General features: G+C 36.4%; 1 protein-coding gene across 3 annotated transcripts in view; it reads left to right on the forward strand.

Moving 5' to 3' along the window:
* The first annotated feature begins 7535 nt into the window (after positions 1–7535).
* Positions 7536–24283, forward strand: part of LOC105687987 (tRNA dimethylallyltransferase) — a 42763-nt gene continuing 26015 nt past the window's right edge. Inside the window, exons 1-3 of one of the 3 annotated variants that reach the window (XM_012403975.3) lie at positions 7536–7761; positions 18584–18721; positions 18803–19371. In XM_012403975.3, the coding sequence (XP_012259398.2) occupies positions 7645–7761; positions 18584–18721; positions 18803–19371 (824 nt within the window). In that variant the 5' untranslated portion in view covers positions 7536–7644. Of the gene's footprint in view, positions 7762–18009; positions 18166–18580; positions 18722–18802; positions 19372–24283 lie in introns of those variants that run through there. The other 2 variants (XM_048658425.1, XM_020853502.2) reach the window with 2 other exon arrangements.

A 24283-nucleotide genomic window follows, 5' to 3' on the forward strand; every position in this document is an offset into this window, starting at 1 on the left:
AACGAACTGTTTTTGAAATTTTCATCACTAAAGTAATCACTCATTATACCAGATATAAAACTCAGTTACTTGATATTTTTCTATATCTCACTTAGAATTAGAAGTAAAACCATTGCGACGCGATACCAAATAGATAGGTAATAGATTATAGATATTATCACTATTATATTAATATGATTATTATTTTTCTCCGTCGATTATGTCACCATCTTTAATCAGAAGCATCATTATATAAAATTATATTTATCCTCATAGCATATAAAGTTAATTACTTAAGTATATTGTATTCGAACAATATTGTTATACATATATATAAACTAAAAAAAAAAAAAAAAAGATTATTAACATGCATTTGAAAAGAGAGAATGCAAAAGAAAGAAAAACCAAAAAAAAAAGTGTTTGATAACTTATACACGGCGAATTTTAAATGAAATCCGTAATTTTCCGTCACATTTTCAATTCTTTTTCTTATTTATTTTTTTTCTATTCTCAATTTACAGATCAATTTTATAATCATCGAACGTCGACTCTATGTATACATATATACATATAGTTTATAGTAATTATAATATACATACAATATTATGCATACGTGCAAAAGTTTAGCATGCGATATTCACCGAAAAACAAGTGGTTTTTATAAATTCATACTAATACGATTTTTTTATTTGGTTTTTTTTTCGGTTTATCATCTCTTCGTGCCTCACTGTTCCTCATATTGTCGGGTTCAAATACCTCGCTACTATACAGTTCTCAAATGTTGAACTTCACGAGGTGCAGAAACCGTGTTTCTGAATTTTTTTTTTTATTCTTCGTTTTTTTATCGTACCTCGATCGTTATTATTTATTCATTATGATTATTGTTATCATCATATTCTTTTTCTCCTACTTTTAATTCTCCGCGTTGCGATTAATTTCAATAGCTACCGGTCAACGACTGTCGTCCTTGATAGATTTTTTTTTTTTTGTTTTTGCTTTTTCATCAAACATGATCGTGCATACATTTTTATTATACATAATATATTGTATACGTTCGAACGCACAGTGGATTGTTCATTACTCAGGGATGGTTTATTTATTTTCTAACATACGGTGTGATGAGGTTATGGTTTTATTTACTTTTTTTTTTTTTTTTCAATTATTTCTTCGTATTTTGCGAATTCATTTTGCAATTTTCTATTTATTTCCATTTACCGTGGGATACGGAAAATATACGATTCCGAATAGCTATGGATTATACGAGGGTACAGCGGAAGAACCGATCTGTTTTCGGTACAGCGCGTTGAAACGCAGGTAAGAATAAGAAATACGGTGATTTCAATGCGAGGTAAGGAAAGAACGTATGTATCCACTGCAGCAGCAGCAGCAGCAGCGGCAGCAACGGCAGCTTACTTCGGTTTAAAAATGTTCCGAACGGCAGCTGCTTACTTTCGAGAGAAAGTATACCTACCTGGACATATTCTTCTACCTGAGAAACTACATAGGTATGTATGCTATGTACCGCCTATATCCACATTTATTATACAGGCGTATACATATGTACATTATTTTGGACATAGTTCATCTGGAGGTTTATTAATTATCGCGTTGTTGCTGCACTCCGTGAATCGTTTTTAGTTTAGCTGAATTGTCGGCGAAGAAAAACGCTCAACAAATAGAAAAAAGTAAGGCGTGTAGTAATAGTAATTATTTCTCAAATTTGTACAAACGCTCACGTATGGTATATATACGAATGTAGAATGGGACGAAAAAAATTGTGCGATGGGTGATAAATTTTAGACGATTAAAAAATTAGGCGTGGAATACGAATAAATAATTCGAAAATTTTCAATCGGAAAATGATGAAGTGGAATTTGATTTTGAATTTTTTTTTTTTTCTTTTTTTTTCCCATTCACACCGTTTTCTGTAGAGTTCTATGATTTTTACATATTACGTTATTACGTATAAATATGTATACGCGATTACGTACGTCATCCATATCGACACGTTAGCTAATATCTTTGCGGTTACGGAATCACATTATCACATTATACATGTTGGTTTGGATGTATATTCGTTTTCTTCGCCTATTAGTTCGAAAAATTTAGGGACACGCAGCGGCTCCCCTCGTCTTCTTCTGCTTCTTTTTCTTTTTTGTATTCTTCTGCTTCCTCTTGGTCTCTTCGTAGTGGTCTTGTAACTAAATGTGAGAATTATGGAAAGCCGACGTGACACCGATCGGACCAAGGTCATACATAACACCGTGGGATTTACGATACTCATATGATATAGGTATACGTCATATATTATGTACCCTTTTTTACCTGTTTCGAAAAACCTATATACTTTAAACTCTGGTATATATAAAATATCCAGGTATACATATCCCTTCCTAGTGTGCTATGTAAGTAACTACCATCTACCCTGTATACCTATATACTGGGATATTCAAGTTCCCCGTGCGATATGTCATGATCGTTACATGATCATGTGAAAGCCCATTTTCGCTTTCTGCTCCACGAAAATCTGTACAGATTATTTTTAATTCTTGTTTCTGATTAAAAAGCGAACCGCGAATGCAGGTACAAATCCGTAGAAACACAAGACTGGACCATGGATGTACCGAACTGGACGTTTTGTAAATTTTTTGATTTCATTTTCCCGGGTGTTTCTTTTTTCAATCGGTATTACGTTTTATGTACCTATTGCATATGCCGTACGATTGTATTTCTCTTTCCTACAACCGATTACAATACCAGTTATGTTAATTGGTAATTACAGGTTTTTTTTCTTTACGTGTCTCGTTAAAGAATGGACGCGACGTCTGTTCAACTTGGCCTCACCGTAAGGGTTCTCGGGGAGAGAAAAAATAGAAAAAATAGTGGAAAAAAAAGAAAAGTAAAAGTTTGAAAAACCCCGTATGGGCTGCAGTCTCGTTTTCTGAATAGGAACTAGATGGAAAAAAAATTCCGTTTCGTTAAACAGTGTAAAAACACCGTGACGACACATTCAGACCACACATAATTCTCGTACAATACCTAAAGCACAAAGTAGATATGCTCGCGTTATTTCATTTTTTCATAATGATAATAATTGACAGGCATTAACTAACCCCTTTTTTGGAAGGTTCGCCCGAAAATCATCTCGCACCATTAAATGTGGGGGGATATGAGAATTTTCAAATACTGTACACCGAGAAGCGAAGGACATTTTTTTTGCCCTCGAAAAAGGACTCGCACTTGCAGTGTGGATGAATTATTCCCATTTTCAATTTTCCCTCCCAATGCATTAGTTGCTACTGTTTTCTAGTAGTAGAGATTCCGGAGACTGTATGTCAAAAGAAAAAGGGGCGGTGAGAAGGAGGAAGGGGAGAGAGGGAAGGATACGCGATGCCTCGCCTCGACACTTCGAGTTGGGTCAGGTTAGTATAAAAATTTAACTTCTACGCCCCGAGGCTCGCCAATCATTCACTACACACCTACGAAATGTACCAAAACGGTTTCGTCTGGCTGTCGATTATTCTTCTTTCTCTCAATTCCGTCTTGACTAATGCGTTATTTTACTACTTTTTTTTTTTCGTTCAACGTATATCTTTGACTTTTTCGTTTTTCACCGAATATATTTGTGAGTCGAATAACGAAAAATTACCAAAAAACGAATACCGTACAAAAAAATCAAGGCCAAAAAGAAGATCATTTGTTCTTGTAGTCTCCCCTTTTTTTTCAGTTTTTTTCAGTTTTTTTTTTTTTTTTTTTTGGGTGCACGGCCGAACGCGTCTCGCCTGAGCGCAGCAAAAGTAACTCCTCTGAAAAGATGATCTTCTTTCATTTTCCCACGGACGAAAACTGGGACCAATTAGTCTCCGTATGTACGTCAATATTGGCTTACATGGCGACACACGTACGTACATGGATACGTGTAGCTGTGTGTGCATCATACGAACCGGAAGTGAAATTGGTATGCGAATGAATCGATTCAGTTTTTCCTACGTACACTCAAACCGACGATAATCGTTACACGTATTTGATCAATGGATGAAGTTGATGACCTAACGGAAGTTTCTTGTCATTATTCTTTCACAATTAGTTTAACAATTGATGATGGTTCTTTTTTTTCTTCTTCTTCTTCCTTTATTTTTTCTCACTCCTGCTTATCAAATTTGGTTTCAGATTAAAAAAACAATAGCTGATACGATTATCTCGTTGTACGCCACTTCAAATTTTAAACAGGTGCGTGTATAACACATATATATATCTATATATATATATATATATGTACGTGTACAATGTAATGTAGGTAATGAATCGCATGTACATACTTTTCGACAATTACACCCCGAGGCTTCAGAGCTAGGGAAAGTTTCAATTTGGTATTTCCCTGAGGCCCTAGAGGCCTAGAAACATTATTATAATCCTTTTTAGGGAGTCGCTCGATATCCGATCATCCGCAGTTTAGCTACGGTTAGCTGGATTCAATTAATTCTCCGAACGATAATATAATGCGACCGAATAATTGGAGGAAAAAAAAAAAGAAAAAAAAAACCATCAACCGCAATATTACAAGGCGTCTTATAGAATAATTTTGAATCGCGGAGGCGGTAGGCGAGAGAGACAAAGAGAGAAAATGAGGGCGGCGGAGGGATGGGGAGGGGGGGTGGGGTGGGGTGGGGTGTGAAGTGATTTACTCCAAGTTGAAAATGAGGACGAAAAATCGCACGTGGTAGATTCGTATCGTTTAAGCGCCACGTGCAAGAGCCAACTCCACTTTAACGTATCGTGTATACATAGAAAGCCACGCACAAGTATGCGATACCGGGTAGTTTAAAAATAATAAAAATTCGAAAAATATTTCCGCGTGTATACTTATGTACAGTAAGTTGGTTTATATACCTGCGGTATTCCCCAAACGACTCCGAAAGCTTCCTGATAAACGGCACAAAAAAGAGAAAGAGAAAAAAACAAGATGGACGAGTTAACAATCTCGAGTGTTTGAATCGATAGAAAGATGCCAAATTCAAAATTGTCAATAATTTTTCTTCACCTTTTCCATTTTATGACCAAGAAGAAGAATTAGATCAAACAGTAATTCGAATTATCTGTAAAATGAATTCTTTCCAACCGAGTACACCCCGTAAATGAGCATCTGTGTTAGATAAGATAAACTCTACAACATTTCAAGCACGATTTCTTATCACTCTCAAACACCGTAGATCGATCTGAACGAATAATTATAATGATAATGTAATAAAAATAATAATTATTATTATTAATAATCTATTTTAAACACCGTAAGGTAGTGTGTAGAATTATAGGGTGCATCCTGCGGTATATGCGGGCGTAAATTATCGTACGTACATTGATTTGGTAACTATAAAAAAATTGCATGCGCAGCTGCGTTTTCTTCCAATGTAACATATAATATAAAGTATCTGTACGAACGATACGTATATTTGTATGAGTATTTCATATGGGTACAACGCCTTTGGACCGCCATGCGCCGTATCTTTATTGCAATCTGATCCTCATGATATTACCCACCGCGCTGATTAAAGGAAAAAAAATAAATAAATAAAACGAATTAAAAATCAGTTCTTCGAATGCTGGCGCGATTATTATGGCTAATCCGGTGGTCCACATAATGACTCGTATCCGATTGGTCATTTCAGAAATATCACACGATCATATACAGTGCACACGATACCTAAATACGTATCATATATATACATAATGTATAGGCATATCACGTTATTCGTAAATTTTGTTTATAATCACAGTAAATTTACGTTGTAATAAAGCATATCATACGTGATTAGATCGAAATATATTATAATCATTATTATTCTCATTCAAGAAATTAATTTTTTCCAAGTTTCTCTGGTTCCTTTTTACATTCGAATATTATACACGTTGCAAATGTACAGATTGTCGTATTTATCTCACGAATTTCACGTCATTCGAGTCACGGGTTCTTTCACTTCAACTTGTTTCATATCGTTTTTATTATTACCATCATCATCGACACTTTATTCATTTTCTTCGTCAGATATCCTACGGTCGAGAGGAAGCACGTGACCAGTTTAAAGGTACGAGGTTAGTGACAGTTTGGGTCAGGGCATTGCATCGGAAGAGGCCCTTCCGTGCCTCGAAGGTATAATGATAATGGTAATAATAACAACAAGCATAAAAATAATAATAATATGGGAACCAGAGGAAAAAACGTATTGACCAATAGAAGGGAGAAGAAGAAGGTACGAATGTACTATATATTTATTCGAAAGGAACAGGAATGAGACGGGTGGCCCTTTTTGAAAAAGTTGGGCACAAAAGGGAGCCAACTGAAAATTGGTAGCGGGGATAAAATTTCTGCCTTATGAAAGGTAGAGGTATGAAATTCATTGTATTAGTCATGTGTGTTGTGTATTTTATGTTTGTGGTATGGAGAAATAAGAAGGAGAAAGAGAATGAAATGAAAGAAAAAGAAGGAAAAGAGAATGAAGTAAAATACGTTTCACTTTTCGTAGACTTCGTCTAAGAGCAGAACGTGTCAGTCGGTCGGAATCTCGGTGGTTCGAGTTTAAACAAACTACACAGGATATTAGGTGGAGAATTATGACGAATATATTTTGTGCGTAGAACAGTCGTTGATTGGTTGGTAAAGTTTGAAGGAGAAGAAGAAGAAGAGGTTGAAAACGAAAGGAGAGTTTCTTTGTGAGTATTCAAATGTACATGGATATTTTTAAATACGAAGATCGTGCGCATCTTATTAATTATGTAAAAAAATATTTGCAATTTAACAATAATGGTAATAATTGTCCAGGAGCGTGTATTGCATATTTGCACAATCTTCGTGCAGCTGCATATTTGTATACATACACCGAGTTTATTATAGATTTACGGGGAAAACTTGTTAACTTTGAGATTACAAATGCGTATGATGTGCTGTTGGTATAACAATGTGAGGGGAAGGGTAATTCTGATCGATAATTGACTCATTCACGTACAGATACGTTCGTAGATGCTGCCTATTGTTGTTTGAGCTGAAATTGTGTGCGTTACTCTTTCTCTTTATATCGTGTGTATTTCTGGCGGAAAATGTATGTACATACTTTGGAAAGACGAGTACAGTTTGTCGTCGATGACTCATGAGAGTGATATTGCGCAATCTGTCGCAATGTAAGTTCTGCGAGTGAAGATAGTTTCTCCTATGGGAATAGAATCTGATAAAATGTGAATTCCGAATTTGATATGCCATTCTTTTACGAGTAGTTCTGATCGGACTCGTTTCCGACCCTGAAAGTTCAATAAAAAATTTCTCTCTGATTCTTTACACTGGTAGTTGGTAGTTTTACAAAAATAATTCGGTTTCTGAGTCGTGTAAAAAAGAAGGGAAACAAAATTGTTCGGATAATCAGCGCAATTGTAGCGAAAATTGTACCTTAATTGATGCATAATTACAGTAATGTCGAAACGGTATTCTGAAAATAATATTTTTCACATTTTTAAATCGTCCCGTCTGCTACGCGCACTATTCTCGAATCTCGATCGATTCGTTTCGCGTCACGTGACTTCGAGTCGAACCACGACGCCATGATGGATAATGTCAGACTCGTGCTCGGTGAAGTGCTAACTGTGGTGTGTGAGTAGCGAGATTCTGTAAATTTCGTTATGTCGCGAGTGCCGATTCTTGTTATTTTGGGTGCCACTGGTACTGGAAAATCAAAACTGGCCATCGAACTTGCATCCAAATATTTTGGGGAAATCATTTCTGCAGACAGTATGCAGGTAAACTATTTTTGTCATGTGTCGTATCATTACCACGCTGCTTTAGGTTAGGTCATAACCTTCACCACGAGGCCCAACATTCACTTAAAAATTGTTGTCAAGCCTAGCGAATTCGATATATTGTAAGCGGTTCTTCCATCACCATTCCGATTATTGACGAAAAATCGGAAAATTTTTTAGGCTTCTTTGTTCACCCTACGATGTAGAAAATTAGACCAATATCCCAACGACAATTTAAGTTGTCGAAGGGACTTATTTCATCAACAACAGGTCTAGTTGTTGGTCTAGTTCGTTTTTGAGATTACAGTTGTTTCAAAAAGTCTTAAATTTATTGTGGTTAACTAGATGTTGAGTATTACAAACAATAGCACTCAATATCTGGGGTTAACGGAGTAGGTTCTCGATGATGTCTAACCTCTCATGAAACTGATGTATTTCTTACGATAAGCATGGCTTGTGCCTATGCCATCCAAAGGTACCAAGCCACTGGGAAAGCTGCGTAGCTTTCTACTTGACAAATCTTTAGGTTCGAATAAGCTTTGCGTGTTCAAATGGTTATGCATAGTTGGATTTAATTTTTTTATCCCATTTCAGAATTGTTTAGATACATTTAATGCTTTTATCAACAAACGCTATTTATAATTTCTTTTCAGAACTTAGACCGTGGAAAGTCTTTTCCATCGATCTGCTCTTATTTGCACATTTTTATTATCTGTATCAATTATTGTAGAAGGCTTATGAATGAAAATAGTTTCATTTTCATTTTCACTTTCACTCATTGCCTGATTATCGTTCATATTATTCATGGTACGAGACGCTGGTAGTATTAGATATTTATTTTAGTTGTATCGTAAAATCAACATTTGGTAACATCGTAACATGTTTTATATTCCGTTTGCTACTAACAACATCTCGGAGGAAATATGTTGTCGGTGGGAGTTTTTGAGAATAAAGGCTAGTCAGAGTTTTTTTTATTATGACTGCAAAATTGATATATTCGTCACGCATCAACATAGTTAGCTTGCACGAAGATGAAGCCGTTATTATGCAGTCATTCATTTAATTCTTGGAGCCCCACCCGAACCATACTTATGTGAATAACGTTACTTGGAATGACTGGTGTAAAAATCACACAGCGAATGATTCCAGTAAATTATGTAAATTCATCATTCTTAACTCGCTTAATACCTGCTCGTCTATCGTTAGTTAAATGGGTAAAATACCGCGGCATGTGAAAATACACAGGAAAAACCTATCGTATGAATAGGTGTGTATGATAAATATTCATTATTTGCTCATGACGTTTGTTCATCCTTGTCTTATTTACTTATTTATTTATTTCATTTAAACTCTTGCGTAATATCTATGTATGTATGTATACACAAATGATCAGATCCAATCAACGTTTATCGATCCAATCAATTTTATTTCATTTCGTTTCGTTTTTAGAGATCAAGGATCTCTATCAGATGCTTATCGCGCGTCACTCCGTAGTATTGTGAAAATTCAATTATTTGAAAACGAAAATTGCACAAAACAGCAGTCGGATGATCCACCAACTACTGCTCGAAGTTCAAAGTCAGAGTAATTACGAACGTCTGAATAATTCGCAGATTTTCTATCGCCGATACCGATTGAATTCAAATGTTCAACGTAGTCGTAGCGATTCCTAGAGAGAAAAAATATCTTATCTTTGATATAGTACGCGCACATATCAGCAGGAACAACATATAAATAATACATATAGTAAAACGATGACGACGTTAAGTAATTTTCAACGTTTTAAATTCCTTCTCGTTCGTTGAACAGGTTATTGGCATTCGGATATGTCGAAGGCCACCTCAGCTCGTGTTTCTCTTGCTCATTTTATCTCTCTCACTCTATCTACTACTGGCAAAAATTTTTTAACGACGCGCATTTCGTATTCTTATTCGCGTCCCCTTGGTGGTTCTAAGTTTCCTCTATTCCTAGCCACTCAATTCACACGTGGATCGTTCGTCACGTGGTGTATAGGGTGATACATGCCGTACCTATACGTACGCATCTAACGTGATTAACAGGCATCTGAGCGTAGCGGAGGAATCATTTTATACTTGGAGCGTAGAGTCGATTCAAAAAAAAAAAAAGCTTGCTCTAATCGTAGTAATACGAATCTAAGTCGCATTTAGTTAACCAGTGGGTGTCGATTTTGTTTTTACCTCTTCCCTTATCTCTTTTCCTCTTTCGCTGTTCGCTCTGGAATCGCTGTAATCGTTGCGTTACGGTTTTGTGGGTTCATATATGGTCTTTAGATTGCGAGACTTTGTCGAATAAAGTGGAATAGGAAGAGGAAAAATTTGAGGGGCAGGAGGAAGAGGAGGGCCGGTTGTTTCTGTTTAGCTAATCGTCTGGTGCCATAGCTGCTCTCGTGCCCTTCGCGGGTCCGCGAGGTGCCACGTGCGGACTTTTATCATCGTAAAAATGTCAGTTTTAATGGCGATGACGACTATGACTAACAACCTAAAACGGCTCCGTACATTGCTGAGAATAAAAAAAAACACGGAGATTTTTTTTTCTCCGTTCTATGCGCATATCCGAATACTTTGCCTTATCAAGATTTCCCTCACCTTCCACAGTCGTCAAAATTACGCGTAGATTTTCAACAATTGTTATTGCGTTCCTTTTCATTCTCTATGATCTACTCGTTTTCTCATTCGAATGCGCAACTTCTCGATATCAAAATTATTATGTTAAGAAATGACAAGCTCTGAACAGAAGAGATAACATGACAGATAATTATCTCGAGGCATTATCTCCATCAAGAATATTTCGACAAGGTTTTGATTATCGCACGTCGTACAGATTCGACAACTGGTAGCGATTTTTTCTCTTTTTTTGTTTTCCCAAAATTTCAATTCAATTTTTGGACATGAAATTTCGTGCACTTAGATCCCATGAAATCCTGGATTTTGCTTCAAACTAATATTATATCATATTCAATTCCAAATTCTGAATTCATTCTCATACTGTATGTAATAATAATGATGACGATGATATAGTAAGATATAAATTTTCACGCGCGTGTGATAAAAATGTGAAAAAGCTTCCGCCATTAATTCAATAAAAATAACTATAACTTCAAGGTTGCCATTGTCGTCGTCTGTAGTGATTTTTTTTTCTCATCTATATATCTTCCTGCATAATGACCCCGCATGGTTTACCCGATTGGTGGATTAAAAATATATATATATGTGTGTGTGTGTGTATATGCTTTTGTATAAAGAATAATGATAATGATTAACATATTCGCGGGGGTGTGCAAACGCGTGACGGAGAATTCTGATATCATTTTACTTCGGTTTTGATTTGATTTTCGTTTTCCAAATTGAGATATTGATAAAACGAAAAAGATAAAGTAATCTAATTAGTAATTTTATCTTTCGTGTAAAGGGACCCGGTGTTTTATATCCTTTTACTCAGGTTTTTCCTTATTTTCCATTATCGAAATTTATCAAAAATCCAGAAAACCACAATGGTCAACCACGAGGCTAGCCATAAAGAGCCGAATCACATGTGTAAGAACGTATAGTATTCATTTTTCTCCGGAACGACTCGCTGCTATATAGAATTTGATATATATATATATATATATATATATTTACAAACATGAACTTACCACAAACCGGAAATGATATAGCCATACGACGGATGTTATATACCTAACAACCACCTAATATAATATCCTAATATAATTATTACATACATACATGTACCGTATATATATACACATGCCTTTATTATTCTATTTATTTCTTAATATTATTCTGCATAAGTATATATAAAATCTAATATGTGGACCGGAACCACATCCACCGGAATTTCGCTTTATTTTATTATTATACGTACGTACGACCTTCTGTTTAATTTGTGCCATAGCACGTGTAGAACGCTTCGACGGCTAAAGAAAAACTTTTGATAAACTCACACGTCTCATACGTCGACTCAATTTCATCACTGATGATAATTATTATTTTTATCATCTCCGTCGTCGTCGTCGTCGTCGACGTCCTCCTCATTCTTATCATACTCCTAATTATGCGAATATGTATGGGGTGACCGGAATTAAAATGGTCTCCAAAGATTTTTCCTCCATATTTTGTACGTTTCATTTCGGTGTCCAATTAAAAACCAAAGGAGAAAAATTAAAGTCGTACGATACGAAGAAAATCATTTTTTACGTTTTCTTGAATTTTACTGTATACTTTTGGTATATCCGTATGTAAAAATTATAATGGGTAAGAAAAATAGCGTAAAATTATGTAAGATGCGTCATACAGCGACCAGTGATACGATAAGTGTCACGATATCACACGTGTAATTTAGAAACACATTTCGAACGTTTGGATCTCTAGCGGTTGAAATTTTTCTTTTTTCTTTTTTTCATCAACTTCTAATCCTCTAGCATCGATGATACGATCGATAATTATTTTAATTTTGGCGAATCGTAGCTGATCTTCGAATTCCTCTTACGTCTCACGTTCCTATAAACCCTCGCAAGTTACCCGAGACGATTGCTTAATTTTTTCATTATTAATTGTGCGATGATAATTATGTACGGCTCGTATCAGATCGCGTACACAGAGAGGGCTGATTGGAAGGGGTACGTGAGCCTATACGCGGCTACTTTTGCCTTGCGAATATAATAGGCAGGTTATCATCGAGTCTTCTACATATACGTATACGTAGTACGTATAGTTCCATGCGTGCAGCGTTTTTTGGGGTGACGTAATTATATTCGCGCAATACGTAAAATGAACCGCTCTGCATGCCAAGGACCGCAGTTTGTTGATAGTTTATAGTACCATTGACCCTCCTCCTATAGATATATGCAATATACGTACTACTACTGTTACTACTACTACTCCTATGTATTTATATATATATATATATCTACGTACAATTTTCTATCGCTGGCATTATTACTCGGCTACTTTAGATTGCTTGCTTGCTCGCTTGCTCACGGCCCGCTAAACCTTGAATTCGAGGTGTAGTTCGACGTTCTCGGACAACGAGCGCGCGCACGTGATACGTAAATTAACCTGTTCCCACCTCTTCTAATCTTTTTTTTTTTTTTTTTGCTTTCTTTTCTAAGTCAAGTTTTCATTTTTTCCTCCACTCACATCCCTCTCCGCTTCCATTGTAAATTTTTTTCTCTTTTTTTTTCTCCCCCTTTGACTTTAACGTTATAGGCAAATTTAATTACCTGTATAGTTTCGCAGGTATCTCAACATCAGAGCCGCTCATTTTTCTTCCTCTGTTATTTTCTCGAATGGATTGTCATCTTTGGTTGGGAAAAATAAAATTGTAGCGAATGAATGAACGAAGGAATGACTGAACGAATGAATGAATGAAAGTTAGGTCGGTTAGGCGACCGAAAGCTAGGACTTTTAAACCTTGAAATTGCTTGGATTTTTTAATTAACGTCCCCTATCGCAAAGAATGAGAATTATAATGGAAAAAATCAATATCGTCGTGGGCTCATGAACAATTTTTCGTTTTGTTGTAAATTTCTCGTGTATGTTTCAAAAAAATATATTATCATAGCCGATGACTATATTATAATAGTACACGTAGGTATGTATATATTTACACGATCTGTTCCCTTGAAATTGTTTTAACTTTAATATTTATTCAAAATAGTAACAGCGTTATACGTAGGGATAGAGCGAACATTTTACCTTTGAATTTTCCATGCGTCCATGAAAAAATTCTGGCATTGAATAAAAAGTTTGTATAGGTGCACACGTTATGATAAACGTTGCATATTAACGTACCCGATGTTCGCACGTATTTTATTCAAATATTTATAAATACGAATGTAAATACTTATCACATTTTTAGAGTCGAGAAGCAATGAAATATCTATCGATAACCGAAGTTATTCGTCACTCTTATACACTCCGAGAACTTTTCCTTGATTATTTTTTCAATTCTTTTTATTCGAATTAGAAAATTCGGAATATTCTGTCACGGTGTATTCTATGCTAACTGAATTGTTCTCACTGAAGAAATTACCATTTTTCTTGAATTTGATCTCGTTTTATGTTCCACACTTTTATCCGGATACTTCGTTTTTATTTTTTCGCCTCTTTCAAATCATTTACACAAATTCACGGTGTCCCATACCTGATGTGGATATAATCTAGATAGTATTATAATTACGTGCAAGAATCATTACTATGTAAATTCTACACGACGAATTATTGTCTCGTCTCGCTCCACCAAGTTTTTGGTCCGGCTTCCGAGGTCGTTGGTTGGTCGGCCTGTGTAGTACGTCTGATTTCAAAAAGTTGTTTCTATTGTACTTCTGAATAACACTGTTCATTAATCGAATCGATTTTGAACTATATTCTACGATTCTCTTCGTCGGCGCCTTCGCGTAAAGTTTTTTTCCTTTTTCTTTTCTTCTCCGTACCACCTGGATTCTTTTTCAATTTTCTTACACGATGAAATAAGAACTCGCGCCTTTTGATTTCTTGATGGAATGCTCAGAGTATAACGTCGCGTTTTCAAAAGTGGTAAAGTTACGGATCCATTTCCGATCTGACGAATTTTTCACTGGGAGAATTCGGCACTTTCGATTTTTTCTTTTTTCCCCCTCCTAGATTATTTTGGTAGTTTTTAAAAAACAATAGTTACATAATATGATCTTGCCACAGACAAAATAAGTTTTTAACACGAACAAAATCAAAAACAAACAAAAAAAATAAATAAATAAAAAAGTGAAAAAAAAAAAAATAATCGGAATGACAAATAAAAAGAAACCTGCTGCAGTAACTCACGAGATGATATCAGATCAGGTATTATAATATGCGAACCGCGTGCTCATGTACACACATATATATATATATCGTGTTATATATATACACATAGTAGGTGGATATTAAAAAAGTTCGACAAACTTTTGCGCATTAATCAAACTTTGATTGGTTAATATAATATACTTGTAGGTACCACGTAGGTATTTATCCATACTCTGTTTGCTTGACGCCGATATATTTTTCAGGATCAGGACTCATATATAAACCATATACCATATGTCTGGAGCGTAAAAGAGGTAATTGACCTCTCGTATGGATTGTCTCTGCTCTGAAAAGTTAATCTTTTATATTTAATGTTATTTATAATATGTTTTATCGATACAGGATATCAAAAACTGTACCGCTGTTCTTTTCTATTCCTAGATTTGTTTTTTGTTGAGGTAGAAGTTTAAAAAAATATATTTATGATATACAACGATCTACATTATTGGTATATCGTGGGGAGATGCCGTTTTTTTCTGTACTCTTCTTTCAATTCGTTTCATTATTCATTTATTCATTCACTAATATACAAATAAATGATATGATTAACAACAAAAAAGAATAAATAAAATAAATAAGGAATGTTGAAGAGATTCGCATGACATGTAGGTGGGCAAAATTATATCCTAGTAGAAGACGTCCATCTGGATTATTCCGTTATCGGTGCAGAGAGAATCTTATTTCTTTTTCTTCTTTTACTCTCCGACATATGGTACGAAATTGTGCGAAATTTATTTTGATTGTACGTCCACTACTTTGAGATTCGTCAAAACCTTGTTAAATTCATCATCTACTTCAGTTAGTTCCAATTTTTGCGAACGATGTGCGTTCTTTTTTCTTCCCTTTTTTTCGCTTCAAAACTTTTCCATGTTTTTCCCTCGAGTGTGGGTCATAATTTTCTCGACCGATAATTTTTTTTTTTTTTTTTGTTTTTTCACATCAGCCTTCGACACCTAATAAAGTGTTCGTTGCAATCGATTCGTCGGAGCGTTTAAAAATCGGCCACCCTATACACGCTCGGTCTACCGAATAGTTATAAACTATTGCCCGTGAGATCGGAATGGTAGATAAGTCGCATGTTCATCATCCGAGCTGCCCTCCGCAGATTCTAGGCTAGGCGCTGCCGCTGCTTCACCTTCTCTTATCGCCTTCTCAGAACCGGTCCATGTCCGAGAACGGCTCGCGATGCCGATGCCGATGCTGATCTTGAAGCTGCGCGGCTAAACCTCCTCACACCCCCCCTCCCCTCCTCCTCCCCCCCCTCCATACACTTAGCTTTGCTTCGTTTTGCTCGAACGTTGCTCTGCTTTTGCTCGACTTTCTTCCTGGTCCTGCAACAGTCCTGCGATACCTGGAGGTCCTGTTTTATTTCATTTTATTTCATTTTTCATACACCTACATACGCGCGACGGATGCCGTACCACATCTGTACCTATACCGTGTTCATATAACCGAGTAACGTAACATCCTCTTCTAGAAAAACTTCTTCAGATTATATTCTGCTCTGCTCTGTTCTGATTTTCTCTTCTTGTATATATGTGTTTATATATATATATATGTGTTGTATTTGATAAGTATGTGCTACTCTGGTTTATTATAGAGTTTGTACGTCTGAGCCGGACTTGGACATTCGTCCGATCGAAATTACGATTGCATAGGTGTGCCCATAGAGTTTTTAAATATAACTATACGCGGTTCGATATTAACTTTGTATGATTTATTCTCGATCTGTGCAGTAGTTCTTGGTGTGAAAAAAATTTACGTGCGTCTCTACAATCTGAATTTACATGGTAGCGATTTTTTTTTCTATCCGTTCTCCCTCGGGTTTTCGAGTAATATATTTTTCAAATTTTCAAGTCTCCTAGGTGATTTTTAAAAATATATCCCATCTCGACACGTTTTACTTCAGGTTTTGCGTCGAGATTAATTCAATGTAGAAAACGCGAATTCATGTATTCCTCTGTCGTCAATGTTCGTCGAAATGGACGAAACTTTTTCAAAGTCAAAAAAAAAAAAGAAAAAAAAAAGAACGGAATTTGACAGAAATGAATACGTATAAAGATGATTATTTAGTCGTGATCACGTTATCGTACATGTTACTTCGTACGAAATATATGTATTTTATTCTACCTTGGTTAAATTAAAATCCTTGACCTCAATGGTCGCGGCCGTTGGAATACAGAAAACGAAAAAACGGGGGGCAAAAAAAAAAAGCCAACAAGAACAAGTGGCGCAAAAATGACAATGTCATTTGCGTCTAAGTAAAAAGTGAACCCCTTGTGAAGTAGTTGGCCTCCCACCTTTGAAAAATGAAACTTCGGATCATCGGAGTTCTGTAGATTAATTTTGCATAGTACTTTGCATTTCTCGTAGTTTTTGGAAATAGTTATATTTTTATTCCAAAAAGTCGACTTTGAAAATTGATGCACGAGGAAATGCCGAGTGCGAATATAACTTCTGAACCTCGAAGAACTATCGGCTTGAACCAAAAAAAAAAAAAAAAAAAAATCAAATTCGGACATTCGAATGATAAAAAAACCGACACGAGAAATTTAATGTTTCAACTTGACAATGAATTGAATTTTTACGGTTCGATCGATCTGATTCGAAGCGGTGAAAATAAAATCCGTACCGCGGTTTCTGTCGATTTGCAACAGATATTTATAATTAGTTCGAACCTCGGTTTGAACGAATGAATTTTTTTCTAACAGTGTAACGCTAATATATCCACAGTTTTACAATTATAATGGAATCGTATTTTAATACCTCTCATTCGAATCACTCGGTGACCAAGAATGCCTCGAGGCGATACAATATATTTCGTACATTTGTACGGTTACACTCACGTACTTAATCCTCCCACTCAATCACTCACTTCTGTCAAGAAATCGCACTCACCAATCTCGTTATTAGCGGATCATTTTTCCATACTATACTTTTTTTTTGATTCTTCAATTTATTTATTTCTCGTTTCTACCGTGAACTTCTTATTAATATTATCGTTCTTGCAACACCTTAGATCGAGCACACCTGTGAAACTTCTACGATTTTCTCTTCTCTTTTTTTCCCTCATCACCTCCACTTTGCCACTCGTAAATTCGCGTTCGAAATATTTGGCAAAAATGTAAAAGAACGTACGCGAAACAATTTTGACAAAATCAAAAAAATTACGAGAGTCTTCAAATTGTACTGAATGTCGTTTCAGCACGAAAACGCATTATTCTGATTGTTTTTCTTCAATTTTTATCTTCCTGTAGCGGTCCAGTGTACAGCACTTACCAAAAAACGTACATATCTACCTATGTATAATGCGTATATATACATATGTACATATATATAGATTATTCGATTGAACGATGGCAGGTGGTTGGTCCCTAGCTATAGGAGTACGTAGTAGAAATTGTAAGGGAGGAGTGTAGGAATGGGAAGAACAGGTGACGCGAGAAGCCCCTTTTGTCTGGCCTCCAAAGCAGTCCTTCTGGACCGGTACCGGTTACGGAGGATCGGCGCGTGCCTCGGGCTCACCTTTATCCGAGATTTTTATATCCCAGATCCGCAGGACGTACGTACCTAGCGTTATAACGCCGACGATACTTTCTTATAAATCTTTTGCCTGGAATTGCCTCCTGAAGCCTCAAGGCTTTACATCTGTTTTATTATACACCGTGTATGTGTGGATATTTTTTTTATTTTCATACGTACATATATATATATATATATCTATCAGGATAACAGTAAATGCATCACGTGCTACACTTATCGAATAGTTGAGGAATTTATATACCAGATACGCGGACGAATATTTTCTCTACGACGAACGCGAAGAAAATAATGATGATGATGTTAATGACGATAATCGTGTCGATGCACCTTCTTCTTTTTTCTCTCTCTCTCTCTCTCACCTCTCTCTGTCTTAGATCGACAGATGCAATGCGCGTCGTTCGTTTAATGATTTTTATTTTTTTCAATTTATTTTTCAGGTATACAAAGGACTCGACGTGATTACTGCGAAGGTTACTAAAAAGGAACAAGCCATGGCGCCTCACCATATGTTGGATATTTTGGACCCTTTGTCAATCTTTACGGTCGTCGATTTCAGAAACAGAGCGTTACCACTGGTATCCTTTAATGCCAACAATTCTCATCTTCGTTATCAATATTTAGAATATAATCAAAATATTTCCTAAAGCGAACACTAGATAGACAAATTAATCAAGGATGAAACGATGCCGGTAATAGTCGGTGGCACTAATTATTATATCGAATCGTTGCTTTGGCAAATTCTCATCGAAGATCCAAAAGAAACGGAAGACGGTGCTTGTTCTTTGGTTTTCGAACGTGACTGTGGTATCGTTACAATAAGTGATAGTCGATCGAAAACGATCAAATCTAACGAAGATCACGGTGTTCGAGTTTCTACCGAAATCAATGAAAGTATGAGAAACAGTGGTGAAGTTTGTAACGCAGACGACGCCAATAATGTCGATGACGATCGTTCGCAAAATGATCGTCGCTTAGGTGACAAGTGCGAAAAAAGTGAATCAAAGGATCATTTTCACTCCGACGAACAATTACACGAGGAAAGTACAACTGCGAGTGCGGGAGGCGGCGGTTCTTCTCCATCGGAACGTGAACAACAACCACCGTTTAAAAAAGTGAAATACGACGACGACGACGTGAGCAACGAGGAACTTCATAAAATGCTCCGAGAAATTGATCCGGAAATGGCCGACAGACTTCATCCGAATAATCGAAGGAAAATCCTCAGGTCAGTAGGTTTGATTGTATAAATTTGTCGTATTTTTCTTCTCTTGATTTTTTACAAACTGTCTGCAAGTTTCGAATCTTTGGTCGATCTTCTCTTACGTTGGTATAAATCATACCTATGTAAAGGCGCCTATACGGTGCCGGAGGGCAACGGGGGTATTAATTCAATTCAGTAATAATTAAGTAAGGTAAGCTTCTTAATTGGTCATGCTTTGCGTTTTCTGGTCTGATGATCCCCGCCGAATGGCGGCCAGTTGATACTCATTTTAATTACTCATTCTTTATAAGTATAACATAATATGTGCCAAACACACTCGGTAGTGAGAATCTTTGAACAACTCGCACCGGGTATACCGACACAAAAATTATGGGTTTTTTTTTTTTTTCCTTTTTCTTTTTCTCCCTTTCTTTCTGCTTTTTTTTACTTTCTTACGCGTATAACACGATTATCAAGAATGTCGGTGCACGTACAGTTGGATACCCCTGTTTAATAATACTTTGTACGTGAATGTAAATTGTAACTTATAAGTATGCATCATCATATAGTATAATTAAATTACCTATCAAAAGCGCCGGTGCTCTTACAATGGAATGAGTTTAAGTTTTTCAACTTCCCATTTGCGGCTAAAATACTTCCCCAAGACGTGGAAAAAAGTGAAACAAAAATCCGAGGGATACCCCTTTAGATTTTTTGTAATTCTGGGCCAAAAATGAAATATTTTTCAAATCGATCGCCGGAGACTTTTCTAATTTCTCATCTTTGAATAATGTAATCGGCGCAGTAGTCCGTACATTTATATTCCACAAGAATTTGAGAAACATTTTTTTCGGTCAACCACAATCTTGACTTTCAACTCTTCTTTGGTCGGACTGCACCGCACCTGCACGATCGGTATACGTATATATATGTTCGGCGACTGTTCACAACGGGGTAAAGAAAATGAAATCTAAAAAACATCAACGGAAGATAAAAAGGGTTTTTACATTATACACTCCATAGGACTACGTATCATGTAATATATACGTGGGAATTTATTCGTCCCGTTTTCTTCTCTCCGTTTTGTCATCTCTTTTTTCATTTTCTTTCTCCTCGTCTCGACGGACTGTGTGAGTTTCTCATACAAAATTCGACTGCTTATCGTACGAAGATTCTTAAACCCAGTATCATTCCTTTTATATCCTTTTATACGTAGAATAGTCTGTTTCCAATGTATAGTAAGAGACACGCATCCAAACTTTGTATACGCATATGTTTGTGGTGTACTTAATAATGCACCTGTGCCCACTCATGGGTCCTTAATGAGCGCTTCTCATTTTCTTTTTTTTTTTTTCTATTTCCTAACTCTTCGATCGACCCAGACGGCTTATATTGAAAGTCAATCCTATACGCGCACTGAATTTTGGTTCCGAATTGAAACGGAATGAAAAGGATATCGAAATTCTAAAAATGAAAATTTGGGATCGCAAATTTCTACCCGGACATCGAGCATTTATAAAATCAAAAAAAGACGGTCATCAAATAAAATCGAGGCAAATAAGTTGCGTGGGTTGAAGAGCCGGGCATGTGCTGCAAAACGGTGGTGTTCAAAATCGTGCTGACGATTGTCATCGTGATCTCATTCGGAGGAGTCGGAAGGGCAGCTGGAGCTTTTTTTTTGTTTTTTTTGCTTTTTTTTTCGCATCGTCGCGTAGGTTGTATACCTATAACACAATTTGGCGTCCGCAATGCGTTGCGGGATGTTGAGTCCGACGGTCGATCTGGGCTTAAAATCGCGTGACTCATCGGAATAGAAGTTTCAACGCAAGTATAAAAGCCAAAGCTTTCCACGTCGCGGCGGAAGGCGGAAGACGAACGACCGACGCAACGCAACGCAACGCGCCCGTAACCCACCACCACATCTTCGCTACGAGGGAGGAAAATACGACGGGACCGGCATTGGGCACGAGTAGCGCGTGCGTCAAAACCAGTGTCCGTATACCCGACATATATCATTGTGTGTATATATAGATATACATAGGTAGGTCGAAGTCGTTCCACGTGGAGAAAATTGCTTTGCCCTGCGGTTGGTTGTCTTCTTTAAAAATCAACGCGACGTGGGCGACGACGATCGCGATCACTACTAGGGCGCCGAGGGCGACGCCGTAAAGGCCGGCCAGTCGCGGGTCTCTTCTTTAGTCTTAACTACCATTTATTTATTCGATTTTTTTCCCTCGCCCTCTTCGTCGTCTAATTTCTTACGGGCACAGCTGTTGAAAATGCTATACTTACGCGAAATGCTGTTGTCGGAAACCCGGGAACCTCGGAGAAACTACCACTATTTCGTTCTACTTACGATTGGTAAAAGACGAAGAAGGAGGAACGAGAAAAATATTGAAAAAAAAAAACAAAAAAAAAAAAAACGTTCCGTTATCCGTTTTCGCTAACTTTACGCGAATTTTAATCCACGATAGTTTATCGCCACGTGGCCCAGCCAACCGCCCTGGCCTCGAGTACACGTGTTTGACCCAGTCGAGAACCAACCAACCACGATGATCATTTTTTCCCTCTTAATTTTCACCACCGACTTATATATATATGCTCAAACCTGATCCCGTAAATCGAATTGAAGAAACCGACACTGAAACAAATATATGTATATATATTTTAAAGAAAACGCCGAGTCTTTGAAAAAAAAAAAAAGAAAAAGAAATTGGCAACGGTCGTCATTTTCTCGGGGGTTTTTTTTTAACCTATTTTATTTATTTATTTTTTGAGGATTTCATGTACGTAGAATCATGTTACCGAATGCTAATCGCGTATAAATTTCGACAAAATCGAAGAAATTACCAAAAATCAAGGATATGAAAAACGTACGATGATAAATTTCTAATTGATACAACATTTTCGCTATTTAGGATTACTTTAACCCTTATTTTAATGTCTACCGTCTAGACTAGGAGGCGGTAAGTCGGGTAAATACGAAACACGTCGAAATGAATTGTGACATTTATACGGGCATAAAATGTCATCAAACTATGATAAATTCATTTTTTATACTTGTTCGCATCATTTCAAGTGGTCAGCTAAATTTTTGTGGAGAAAGAAAAGGAAAAATTCTTCTCTGGTCTCTATATATCACTATGTACGGCTACGAAATACTATTCACCTATGAATCTTTTTCATTTTTATTTTTTTATTTTTTTTTTATCATTTCGTAGCTTTCTTTTCGAAATAGTTCCATCGCTTATTTTTATTACTATATTCATTTATATCCACATGACTGTGGATTTTTCATTGTTACACACATATGTATTTATGTAACATCCATCTATCATAGTTGGGAAGAAATTCTTCGATGCAAGTTAGACGAAACGAATTTTTGGCAAAGTTTCAAACTCTGATTACGAATCGTTATAGTATATCGTAGTAATAGTAGTAGTAGTAGCAGCCAGTAGTCCGAGCGCAGCGTGACCCAAACGATTTTTCCGTCCACTTTTAGTCCCCTTTTTTCCCTCCAAATTTTTTTCTTTTTTTCTCCTCTCCAGTCTTGCCTACTTTTTTTCCTCCCTTTTTTCAACTTCTTCCGCGCACTCGTCTAGCCCATTTCACACAGTCATACTCACAGTGGATCGGTACCGTATCGAGAAAATGCGAAAAATTGTAAAAAAAAAAAATAAAATAGAACGAACGTAACTCGAATCTTGAATTAAAAAAGGAGGAAATATTCGTCAAATAGTTTCACAAGCACGTTTATCGTCGGTTTTCACATCCTGCGAATTCGAGTTATCACCGCGATCGAGTATGCCGTTTCGTAGATAAGATATGTCAACCACCGCGTCGTCGTACTGGTCAATTACCGCGATTACCACCTGTTTCTCGGATACACGCGTGTGCGATCGCCAATCGACTATAATAGTTAAAACTACTCGTCATTACGTATGTACAATACACCCGTACGATATGGTGATCTTAAGTAATAAAGCGCGGTATTAACACTTCGAAGGTCGCTCACCGTTCATATACTTAACATATACTTCAATATATTATACATACAAATTATGTACGCGTACTTATTTACTCGAAGCCTACATCGACGAAATTTATTTATATAATACCTATAGGTGTACAGGTATATAGGTTTAGGTGTATACCTATATGTATATAATTATTTCACGTGACCTTCAATTTTATATATTATTATTAAGTCATTGTCAGTACGCGTTTACTCAACTTTGCAACGGTCATGTACAATTAACGCGGTCCCATATTTTCAGCTTTGAATTAATTAATTAATTAATTAATTAATTTTTTTTAGCGCCTAAAGTCTCTTAAAACTAGGTGGTCAATGAAAAGAATATGAGATCATTTAGAATAAATTAGAAGATGAACTCGACGGGAGTGAATGATTTGTATAAAAATTTAAAACAAAAAAAAAATAAATAAAATAAAATAAAATTATAATTTAACTTGATTCAACTATTGGAATCAAGAAACATGCGTTTAGATGTTCGAATACAGAAAATTATATTATTTAATGAATAACTTGCGGAAAGTATAATAACCATTTTTCGGTACTACCTACACAGGTATAACGAAGCAGATGTTCTTGCACGTACATTTATCTATGTATACCGCGATGACATACCTAGCCGCCTCTTGTTAAGTAGTCAAAGAATATGGTCGGGTCATGAGGTGGTCGCCGCGTAAATTGAATAGAATAAGTTTAAGGAGAAATAGAGAAGATAAGGTATAGGAAAAACCTTCGGTTGTGCCGCAAGAGGGTTTCCTTTGTCACCTTTTTTCTTCCCCCCTTCCCTTTCCTCTTTCTCTCTCACTTGACGAGGGTGCAGTCCGATCTGCTGCCATATTGGCCGTATTATACATGTGCATATACCTGCACCCATACCTGCGTTATAAGGGAAACAACGGTACT

This window comes from Athalia rosae, chromosome 7 (genome assembly GCF_917208135.1).
Source record: "Athalia rosae chromosome 7, iyAthRosa1.1, whole genome shotgun sequence".
Lineage (NCBI taxonomy): Eukaryota > Metazoa > Arthropoda > Insecta > Hymenoptera > Athaliidae > Athalia > Athalia rosae.